The sequence below is a fragment of the Epinephelus moara genome, chromosome 13 (assembly GCF_006386435.1).
Source record: "Epinephelus moara isolate mb chromosome 13, YSFRI_EMoa_1.0, whole genome shotgun sequence".
Lineage (NCBI taxonomy): Eukaryota > Metazoa > Chordata > Actinopteri > Perciformes > Serranidae > Epinephelus > Epinephelus moara.
The window spans coordinates 27,822,306-27,834,303 of NC_065518.1; the positions used below are offsets into that span (position 1 = coordinate 27,822,306).

The following is an 11,998-nucleotide window of genomic DNA, read 5'->3' on the forward strand; positions in this document are numbered from 1 at the left end:
AGTCAGTCAAGCAAAAACAGCACAGGGCTACACTGCCAGGCAATGTTCCTGCAACCTGCAAGTGAGTGTCAAGGGGAGTCACTGAGGGGAATTTTTTTTTTTTTCGACCACCGTTTTGCATCCAACAACACGACACGTTGTTTTGCCTCCAGGTAAAATGACACATACAGGAGAAATATGGCCGTAGGTGGGTCTCACTGTCGAGCCAGAGAACAAACACAAATCATTGTTTTATACTCAGCTGGTGTTATGTGTGGAAGTGAGTCACTGGGTGTGTGGGTGATGACTGACAACGTTTTAATCTAAATACAAACACAAAGAGACACGTGAGCATACACACGCATTAGTATTTGATTTTACCATTATGCTCATTGAGGCCACAGTTTGCGTGAGGTCATGTATAAACATTTCTGTTACTTAAGTGTCACTTAAATTTACTGTCACACTTGGGAAATGTTCAAGGAGGAAGACAGCAGGGAAATCTGACCCTGGCTGCTTCCCCCTGATGTTCATCCTATTTCAGTGATGTTTTGTTGCTCTGAAGGCCTATTGTATTGTTACTGACGGTGAAGTTACATATCAGGCAAGGTATATTTTTGGTGTGATGACGACAGGGGAAACACACAATCATTTCGTAACAGCACGGATTTGTCACACTTTTCAGAGTATGAATGCTTTTACCCGTATTGTGCTAAAAAAAAACAAAAAAAAAACAGTCCAAGCAGGGGTTAACCCATTGTTTGTCTTTTGTGCTTTTAGGCTGTACCTTGTCAGAATGAAATGGGTCAGCAACACTCCCTGAAGACTCAGCTCAATTCCGCCCCCTTACACAAATACCTCCTCTGTGCTGACACTGTTCCTACGCTCACAGTGCACCTCATCTGAACCAGTTTCCTACCTCAGTATCAATATTTGCAGAGAGCAAATGGTGTCAATCTGATTGAAATCACGACCATAACAACGCAAGCAAAGTAAAGTTCTGGCATTTGAACACAATTCCCTGGCTCCCCTGATACAAAAATAATTGGAGGCTGATTTCACTGTTTTTAAAAGGCTGTGGTGCGCTTTTTTAAGAAAGCTTGCTAGTGGTATTTTGAGAAACAAGACAACCTCAGGCATCCATTGGTACTAACCATGTTGGCATAGCTTGTCTGAAAGGGGGCTAAATAACACTCCAAAGTTAGGCCACATTTTAGTGAGGGAACAACTGGCATGGCAATTTTCAAAGGTGGCCCGTGAACTCTCAACTCAAGATGAAAACGGGTTCTACCGGTACCCATGAGTCTCCCCTAAACTTGAGAAGGCTTGTTCCCAGTAAATGTTTCATTCCTTACAATCAAAGTGCTCCTTCAAATTAAAGTTGTATATTTCTACTGTTTCATTTTTAAGGAAAACGACAACCAGTCTGTTTTAAGAACAATGAATGGCCTAACATAATGTTACGTGCCTGTGTTTTTTTTTCAGCGTGTAGCTGGTCCTTATGATTCTTCATCAGCGAAGGTATAAATGAATGAAGGAGTAGTGCTGGTGCCAGTGGGTCAGAAGGCTGTGACAACTGCGTGTTTCTAAGATGTAGGTAAATAAGTGAGAGTTTGGCTAAGTGCTGTGATATTTGTTGGCTGTATTTAATCTTTTCTTTATTTTGTGTGTTCCTGCTACAGGCGATCCAGTTCCCTTTTGGAGCAAACATCCTTTGTTCCCACTGCTATCACTATTAATAACCAGCAGTGACCACTAATTGTCCATGATTTATCCCTGACAGTGTGTGATGCTGGATTGTGTGTGTTAAGTATTTGTTCTGTCTGTTTTAATTATGACTACTCTCTGTATCCCAAATTGCCCCCTGGGGACATTAAAGTTTTACCTTACTTTACCTCGCTTTACCTTATCTTACATAGAGGGAACAAACAATAATATTACCCTGTGAATACAACATTGAGGGCAGAAAATGCTGTCCAGTGACTAACACTGACATTTTACAGCACTAGGTTTGAATGGAGCTTGCATGTTGACGTCCACAGACAGACTGGAAACTCTGTCAGACTGAGCTGTTATCAGAAGTTTGTTCTTCTGCTCAGTAACTCAGCCAAACAGAGAGTAAGTTTGGAAGCTGAGAACACTTGGCCAACGACTAAATTCTGGTCGACTGCCAAATAGATTTCACTACTATCTTGATCCAATTACGTTTCAAAAACATTAGCTTTGGCAAGCACAAACTAATGATAAAAAAAAATCTAAATGTTCAAGTTGTGATGGAAAAAAAAACCTCTACAAAAACAAAGCTCTCAGAGCAGCTTTTTAATTTAAGAAAAGGGACCAATATGTAATTGAACTTAACTTTTAATATAGTGGTTACTATTGTCGCCTCCCCATCGTATGCCTCTACAAACCAGTCAAGTTACTTTTACAGTTCACATCCACATCTGTGAAAACATGGATGCTTCACAAACACCGTCCTCCCTGCAGCACAGAAGATCTATACAATCAGCACAGTTTCAATGTGGGCACCCAAGATTAGAGTCACCAATTCAGTATCTGACAAATGTTTTCCCTTCTGTTCCTGAGATATGACACTGAGTAATGTCCAGAAAAATGTTTTTGAAGAACATTATGATGTCACAGTGAAGGTGACCTTTGACCCTCTGGATATATACAGTAAAGTCATCACTTCATTATTTCATCCTATTAGACATTTGTGTTAAATTTCGTTATAGTTAACGCATAAATTCTTGAGTTATGGTCAAAAACATGTTTTGTGAGGTCACTGTGACCTTGACCTTTGACCACCAAAATCAGTTCAGGACGTTTGAGCCAAATTTGAAGAAATTTCCTAAAGACTTTTTTGAGATATCGCATTCAGGAGAATAAGGCAGATGCGAGGTCACAGTGACCTTGACCTTTGAGCACCAAAATCAGTTCAGGACGTTTGTGCCAGATTTTAAGAAATTCCCTCAAGGCGTCCTTGAGATATCGCATTCAGGGGAATAAGGCAGATACGAGGTCACAGTGACCTTCACCTTTGATCACCAAAATCTAATCACTTCATCATTGAGTACAGGTAAATGTGTGTGCCAAGTATGAAAAAAACTCCTTCAAGGTGTTCTTGAGCTATCACATTCACAAGGATAAGACAGACATGATCACAGTGACCTTGACCTTTGACCTATGACCATCAATATTCAAATCACTTCATCGTTGAGTTTAAGTGGATGTTTGCACTAAATCTAAAGAAATCCCTCTTGGCTTTCTTTACATATTGGATTCACAAGAATGGGACGAACAACATGAAAACATAATTCCTTCGACCACAAAAACAAAAGATTCGCCCATTTAACTCCTTGGTTGAAGATCCTCACACAGATTTGAAAGTGAAGTCTCTCATTCGGCCTATAATGGCAACACATTGAGTTGCTCACAGTGTGAAAATACAAAAATAAACTCCCTTTATTTATTTATTTTTGTGTTGTAGTGGACTGTTAACCAGTTCCAGGAACCATTCAGAGCATCTCTTTGCTCTTTACTAATGCATGCTGGGATTACACTCTAGTTCACAGGACCATACAGTGGCTAATGTAAGAAATGTATGAATAATACTCTGGCAAGGTTTTGCTCCATTCAACAAAACAACTCTAAAATTAAACCAAACAGATGGAGCTCAACTGAGCAGCACAACAGACTTCAGGTAAAGGTGTAGGTAAAGGCGAAAGGAGACCTCAAAGGACCCAAGATTCGATGCTGTGTGATTATCTAACTTCTCCTGTTGACACACCTCTCTGGAGGGTGATTTCACACAATTGGCTACACCATCTGCTGCACACCTCTGACAAGTAGAGTCAAGGAGGTTATGTTGTGGTTTCAGGACAGTATTTTGGTGCTTTTACTACTACTGCAAAAATCATGAAAGCAAGACAAGCAGAGATGTCACATTAACTTAAGTTTTTAGAATTCTTTATTAAATCTATCATTTCTGCATTGTGTTTTAACATCTTTTCTCCCATAAATGCTGCAGCAAAAATGATTATCAGCACCACAAACATGAGACATTCATTGACAAAAAATGGCCGGCATACAACTGACACACATGCAGTGTTTGTGTAACGGTTGACTGGTTGTTTTTTTGCTGTCAGGTAGCTTGGCAATCAGGTGAGTGATCACATGGAACCGATGAGTTCCTCCACAGGAGCTTCCAGCACTTTTAAGACACAGCTGACCTAGTTGACCAGTAAGTGGTGGTCGGAAGTATGGTAAGAAAGAAAGACTTTGAAAGTGCACCAGGTCACAAACAGGGTGTAGGACGAGGGTTTTATTCCAGAGATACTGGATGGATATAAAATACTGGGTTCCCTCCATGAACTTTGATTTCCTCCCACAGTCCAAGGTGAAGTGAAAATTCTAAACTGCCCACAAATGCGACTATGTTTACTCTCTCATGATAACTTGCAGTGGGAGTTTTCCTGCCTTTTATCCGAGGCAAGCTTGGCAGGCTCCAATTCCCCAGCTGACCCTAACTTGGAATAAACATTCCTAAGTATCATAGTTTTCATGTCCAGCGAGGATTTCTTTTACAACTAAATTGGCCCATTACAGCGTTCTCTGGTTTAATTCTTAAGAATTTAATAGATACAGGCCAAGGTTGTCATTCTCGAGTATGTAGTGAAATTTATTGGGAATATAATTAGAGTTTGCCACAGATTATCAATACCAAAACACAAAGATTCATGGGTACATAGAGGCAGATGTTGACATTTGATAGTGTGCAGTTTCTCATGTGTCTATCTGGGTATGACAAAATGGACCGAGGGCAAACTGCAGTCTAGACTGATGCTCATATTCAGCTGCTTCTTCATGTGTTCGTAACTGATACGATCAGCAGACAGGAAATCACAAAGAGCACAAAGAGGCATCATGTTAAGTAAGACTTTACCAGACCACCAGAATGTCAACCAAGGAGCGATAATAACTTTGACCAAAAGCCATTTGCGAGTTCATGTGACATTTGACAATTTCAGCCTGAGTATTAAAACTAAGCATGATAATCAAATGCACCCATGACTGCACCCCAAAAATGTGGACCATCAAAAGCACTTTGGTCATACTGTTATTCCTTTTGTTGTATGTGTTCTAAGCAAGGTGGACTAAAGCACAGCATTTAACGGACACAGACAGACAAATAAGCGTTTGAATTTCTACATCAGACGAGGCACAATAACACAGCACAAAGTACATATGTCATAACACATGTTCAGCATCCACCACTTTGTCCCCATAGAGCACATTAGCAGTAACAGGCAAACTTGTAACTCACCTGCTAGAAAGACAGTGGAAAGTGGATTCAAACAAACTTAAAGTTTGTCTCAACTCAACTGACTCAATTTTCCCATGCTGTTGTGTCTTAGCGACTACAGGGAAGAACAATATTTGAAACTGGTCCAGGATTGAGCCACGAAACAGGCTGCAATGTAATCACTCAGGGCAATATGCACCCTAAAAGTATGCCCACTATAACTGCTTGTTTTGCCACTGACAGGCTCAGGTTGTTATTCTAAGTGTCTGACAACATTATGGAAAGGATCCCTACAGAGATAGACATTCTTGTTAAAGAGTAAGGCCCTTTTTGTTTAACCAGAAACAGCCCTGGAGTTGCTGCCGCTAAACCAACCAGACTCCATTCAAATAAACATTAATTTTAGTGTGTATGAAGCCAGCATGTTTTCACATATAATTGGGTGCATTGAGTTTTTTTTAAGTAAACCAGAGTTGGTGATTGTTGGAACAGTGAAAAGATGAGCTGAGACGGATTTTGTGAGTTTTATTATGTTTCCATTGACTTTGAATGAAGTGTCTTTTACGATGACAAAATCATTGTTTATTTAAATGGAGTCTGGGGATTTGGGAGAAAGCAATTTTAGGGCTCTTTCTGGTCAAAAAAAAAGATCTATGTCTGTAGGGATCCTTTCCATAACCCTATTAGACACTTTGTAATAGCAATCTGAGCCTGTCAGTGGAAAAACACTTTTATTCAACATATATTTACGTGTGAGTGCTGCGGCCTTGTTGCTCAATACTGGACCAAATTCAAAGATTGTTCTTCCCATTAGGACACAGAAACATGGGAAAATAGGGTCCAGGTTGAAAAATACCAGAGTTATCCTTTAACTGACCTTAAAACAGAACAATGCAACTGACTGAGAGAGAGTTTTTTTCCCAAAAATGTTCACTTGCTAAACACACCTCAGACAGAATAAGTTCTTAGAAGGAACAGACAAATGCAGTTTTGTGGCTCATGTGACTCAAAATGTGAAAATAGTGTATATATTTTTTTCAGTCCACTTGTATTTTAAAATCACAAATGACATGCTAAAATAAAAAATAAATAATTGTTAATACTACTTTCTCATTTTAGTGTATTTACAGTGAGCAAACTGCAAGAGTTTTGCTTATTGTGCTCAAAATAGCTTTACTGGCTGTGTAAAAGTAGAGCATGTAAAACAAACAAACAACAACATATAATATAAATAATTTCTCTTTTTTGTGTGTTGGTTCATTCTAACATATAAAAATTAAACGTTAAATTCTAAAATAAACTCTTACACAAACCCCAATATGTCTTTTCTTCCTTTAATATTTTTAACATATCCAACACTAGTGATGGTTTTGGCAACATGCGTATGTACAGTATGTGCGCAATTCAATTTTTTTCTTATATCGGTGTATTAGTTAAGATGCATAGATCTTTGTGAAACAGAGGAACTGCGTATAAAAAAGCACCAATGTAACTACATCTGTTCTTTAAAAACCATAAGAGACATCTCTGTACATATATTTATATTTACATGACAGTGGTACTTGGTGACCTGGGACACATGAAGTACCCTCCCAAAAAGTACATGTAAAATGATGACCAGATGTAACAATGTGTGTTCTTACAGTATGTTTATGTATTGCACATACTCGACAGTGCCTACGACTCACGTAAACTATTTTTTGTACATCTAAGTGAGTGGTGGAGTGCCCTGCTGTATATAATAAGTTCAATCTGCCCTTTTACCTCATGTTTTGTTGTCACAGTTTCTTCAGTGAAAGTTGGTGGAAAGGTAGTTCACTTCACACTCAGTCTCAGAGTGCCCCCTTGTGGTCAAACAAGTGAATGTCCTCTCCTGACAGAGTGCAACAAGTGTCTGCTTTGTGTAAGACATCCAGCCTGTTTATATTATTCATTCCTCTGATTGTTCCCCTCTTAAAATTTTTCTCTACATCTTTTCAGAAATAAATTCTGGTATTGCGAGACAGAGTTCCCTCTGAGTCTCGACCCCCACCGGTGCTGTGATGATGTTACCACAGAGACCCCCAAGTCCTCAACTAACCAGGAAGCCAGGCGGCTGGGGATGGGGCTGGGGCTCATGTGCGAAGGGGTTCCTCACTGCCTTTTGCTGTCCAGAATTGCCCTCCAGTCGTCCGACCAAGACAGGAGTCGTCTATGGGAGGGGCTGATGGAAAGATGCTTGTTGTGGCAAGCAGTGAACAGGACGTGCTCCCACGTCGGTTTGGGCTCCACGCCTGGTCGGGAGACATGTTAGATAGATACATTACATAACTGAAAACCACACATATTTCCTTGCAGAGCGTACAAACCACTGCTTTAACCAACCCCAGCAGATCCTGGCTAACAGTCCTTTCACTGTGGCAGCTGTCTTACAAGGTGTAAATGAAGCAGTGAAGAAGATGTATGCAAATCATTTTAACACCCACATGACAAACAGGATTATGCAATCCTCTTCCTTTCAGATTTTTCTCCTTCCTTCTACCGTCTTATTAATCTTGCTCTTCAACTCTTTGCTGAATGCTGTTCAGTTTAATGCTATTTTTAGAAACATATTTACATTTGGTTATGTCACCGCCTTTTGCCAGTCAGTGATCGTTATCAACAGCATAGCCTTCAGTTCTCAAAACTCAGTCAACAAATACACCTCAGCTGCACTTCTTCACATCAGAGAACTTACAATAATGTATTTCCCCCTACGCTGGAACAGCAATTAAGCAATAGTAGTTCAGCAACCGTAATTAGGCAAGACAGGTACGTCAAGCTTTGGTGTTATCCACATGCTGAAGCAATGTTCATGGGTCTGTAGTAAGACTGCTACTCTACATTTAAAGCATTTAGAGGTTCATGTCATTTTGTTTTTTTGCCCCTACAAAAGCAAAAACACATGGAAAAAAGTGTAAGGAGTGGATTTGTCTAGTGTAAGGTAAGGTGCAATTGCCTGTCCTGTTAACTAGCTAGCCACAGTAGTAACCAAGTTTAACTCCCATGGGCCAATGAACACATGGGATTACACACTGCATTTACAAAGCGCCCTGTTCATGACAGCAAGGTTCAAGTTCAAGGTTCCTTTATTGTCACTGTACAGTAAGGCATACAATACAACGAAATTTCTAGTGCACTCAGTTAAAGCACATCCACTGTGTAGCCTACAGGTATTAAGACAATTAAATTTAATGCTTTTTAAGACCCGTTCAAGACACCTTTTAACCAAATTTAGGACAGATTTTTGGACAAATCACGTTTTAGCATTGCAGGTTAGCATTGCAGACAGTATGTGGTCTTGTTCAAAGGTAAGTGTAATGTAGGAATATGATTATTAGAGTGAGTTAAGTCATTTTGGCATGCATTTCAACACCTTTTACAGGATTCTAGTTTTAAAACAAGTCAGCTGGAAACTGTCTTAAAAGACATTTTCAGCCAATTTGTGGAGCTAACGTTAGCTTAGTTAGCCAGCCAGCTACATCTGATCAACTCCTCCAGCGACCGTTTTCATTTCAGCCGACAAAAGTCATCCACTAGAAATAAGAAACCTGCTTTTGTCTGCCTGTGTATGAAACCAAGGACTTATTGTTTAACGAGGACAAATACCTTTAAGTAGTAAATCTGCCACCATTATCATTAGAGACTGCGTATGTCACGTACCAGAGGGGTGGAGCTTAGCAGGCAGCGATGGATCTGGGAGCTGCATTGTCATCAATTTCAAATGCAAAATAAACAGGAGTAACAATACATAATGATCTCTTCTTATATAATTCTTTGACTAAATTAAATTATCTTTGTTGTTATGATGAGATAAACACTGCGTTTGCACACACGCAAACACACGTACAATCCTCACCTAGAATGTCAGGCTTGTCATCGATGAGGATGTCCCCGGTGATTACTGTCTTGTCTCTAGTCAGGATGACTCGCTCCAGAAAGTCATGGCCCAAATGTTTCTCTACCCAGGCATACTGGACAAACACACATGCACACACACACCCACACACACACACACACACACACACACAGGGGAAATGAGATCTAATTAGAAAAAGAAAACAAATAAGTATTTCCAAAGAGAACAGAATGGATGTTGTTGATGAGCAGAGGGCTTACCTTCTCATACGGGCAGTGTTTATAATGTTTTATTGGACTGGTGCAAATAAAGACATCTGTGCTGCGGAAAGAAAAAGGACACAACAAGACAAGAGTGGAAAAATTAAAAACATCAACAATATTGATTTTCCAGCTGCTTACATAACAGACACGCCGACTCTGTGTAACCGAAAGCAATAGCTATTTTTGGATGAGGCGGTGGACATTCTCTGGAAGGAAAACAAAGGTCAGATATACAGTACGAGATCGCACCATGTGACACATTCCGCTGATAAGAAAACAGGTTTATTCAGACACTGCTGGTTGTTGAAACCCATTTATTTCCACCATTAGAGCAAATGTAAACAAACAGTTTCATAAATATGACGGCTATTTTTAGATGTTATTCCACTGTATCATGTGGCTCTGAGAATGCTACCGGAAATGGCAAACGCAGCCTGTTATCAATACAGATGCTTTCATTAGAGCACACAGAGTGCACCAACAGCACAGCAGCCAGTGTCTCAATATAACTCCATATCAGTATTTGACATAGCATATTGTCAAATAAATGAATGTAATGTTTCCATTAACATAACTGATGTGAAGTGAAGGGTCAGGGTGGCACAGTGATGCAGTGTTTAGCACTGTCACCTCACAGCAAGAGGGTTCCTGGTTCAAACCTGGGGTGGGGGGGCCCTTCTGCGTGGGGCCTGCATGCTCTCCCTGTGTCAGTGTGGGTTTCCTCTGGGTATGGATTCAGAGGCCTAGCGCTAGACTGGTTTCATAGTTATCTGTCTGGAAGACACCAATATGTTTATGTAAATGACCATAAATCATCATACCAATCCATCAATCATGGGGTTCCCCAGGGTTCCATTTTAGGGCCGCTTCTCTTCATCTTGTATATGACTTTGTTAATTCCTCATCTGTACTACATAAAGTATTATTTGAAACTAAAACACTGTGACTGTCTATTGTGTGTCTATTATATGTCTGTTTCTTTGTTGTTGTATCCTAAGGATATCTGGCCAATATCCTGTCTGTTATTTGTGGGCCCCCAGGCCCCCTATTATAAGCTTTAAATAGCTTCCTTGGGGTGACCCTTTCACACATCAAAATACTGTAATGTCTGTATGCAGCATGTACTGTATTTCATATTTCATATTATCATGTGTGTGAAATAATAAACTAAACTAAACTAAACTAAACTACTCCAGCTTCCTCCAATAATCCCTAGATATGCAAGTTAACTGGTGACTCTAAATTGTCCATAGGTGTGAATGTGAGTGTGAATGGTTGTCTGTCTCTATGTGTCAGCCCTATGATAGTCTGGCAACCTGTCCAGGGTGAGGATTCCTTATCTACCGTGAGGGTCCAAGGACAGAGGGATGTCGAATGTTGTAAAACCCTCTGAGGCAAATTGTGATTTGTAACACTGAATGTGGTAATTTAGCAAAGTTATAAAATGCGTTCATTATCCCAAATGATTGATGTCACCAATATGCTAATGAGTTTATGACATCATGGCAACACTGGTGAGCTGTCTTACTTTAAAGCAGTGTTTCTCCCTCACTCATTTTCTGAGATGATCTACTGCTCAGAAACTTGCCTGTATGACATTTTACTCTTACATCAGCAGCAGCCCAATCAGATTATATATCAGATGAGTGAACTGAATGTTCAAGACCTACTTATCCATCTTGGCCATCTCCTTGACCGCCTCCACTCCTCCTGGCAGTGGCTCCAGTTCTATGAAGAAGTCCTTGGACTCCCAGATACTGATGGCTTTTTCCTGGAGCAAAACAAACACACACCCAGCATCATATCAGTGACTGATAAGGTGTATGTATGTATGTATCCATGTAACATGTGCTCTAAAGACTGAATGTTCATAAGTTGACTTTTTCAGTGTCAGATAGACACCCGGTTGCCAAAAGGAATAGAGAAGCTGATATCTGAATGAGACTGTACTGTGCAGCTTTTTTGAACGTGTCAATAATGACAAAGCAGGAAGTGAGAAAAACATCTTTGTGGTATATTTCCTCTTTTATGCTCATGTTCAACACAGACCTCATATACTTGGCCTAGTGTACGATTTTGTGGCATAATTTATTTGCGTGATATAACACAGATTAGACATATTTTACAAAGCTTTTCAGATCAGGGTGAGTGGGCAGTTTTTCCGTTGTCACAAAAACAGATTAACTGGCTTGAACATGCACTTTTGCATACTACTGCACTGTGTGGAATCCTATGAGCTAGATCTATGCCTCACTTATACAAACTTAGTAACATGAGAGCACCAACAATTTCCCAATTGGAGCTACTTATGTGAACATTTTCCTGTTTCTTTGCTCCTCTATGACAGTAAACTGAATATCTTCTCTATTAAAAGGTGTCACAAAAAAAAAAAAAAAAAAAATATATATATATATATATATATATATATACAGTGGTGGAAAAAAGTTTTGGACACCCTTGAAATTTTACACAATCTCAAATATTATCATGAAATATTTGTGGAAAAATCTTTTTTGTGTTTCAAAAGGTGTGGCTGCATTAGACAGATACAAACAAATACAAATTATATTTTTT

General features: G+C 39.6%; 1 protein-coding gene across 1 annotated transcript in view; it reads right to left on the reverse strand.

Moving 5' to 3' along the window:
- Positions 1-3,955: 3,955 nt before the first annotated feature.
- The window catches only part of LOC126399545 (5'(3')-deoxyribonucleotidase, mitochondrial-like), an 11,670-nt gene continuing 3,627 nt past the window's right edge, over positions 3,956-11,998 (reverse strand). Inside the window, exons 2-5 of the mRNA XM_050059579.1 lie at positions 11,095-11,195; positions 9,422-9,482; positions 9,162-9,276; positions 3,956-7,557 (exon numbers count right to left, since the gene is read on the reverse strand). Coding sequence (XP_049915536.1) covers positions 7,418-7,557; positions 9,162-9,276; positions 9,422-9,482; positions 11,095-11,195 — 417 coding nt within the window. The 3' untranslated portion in view covers positions 3,956-7,417. The remainder of the gene's footprint in view (positions 7,558-9,161; positions 9,277-9,421; positions 9,483-11,094; positions 11,196-11,998) is intronic.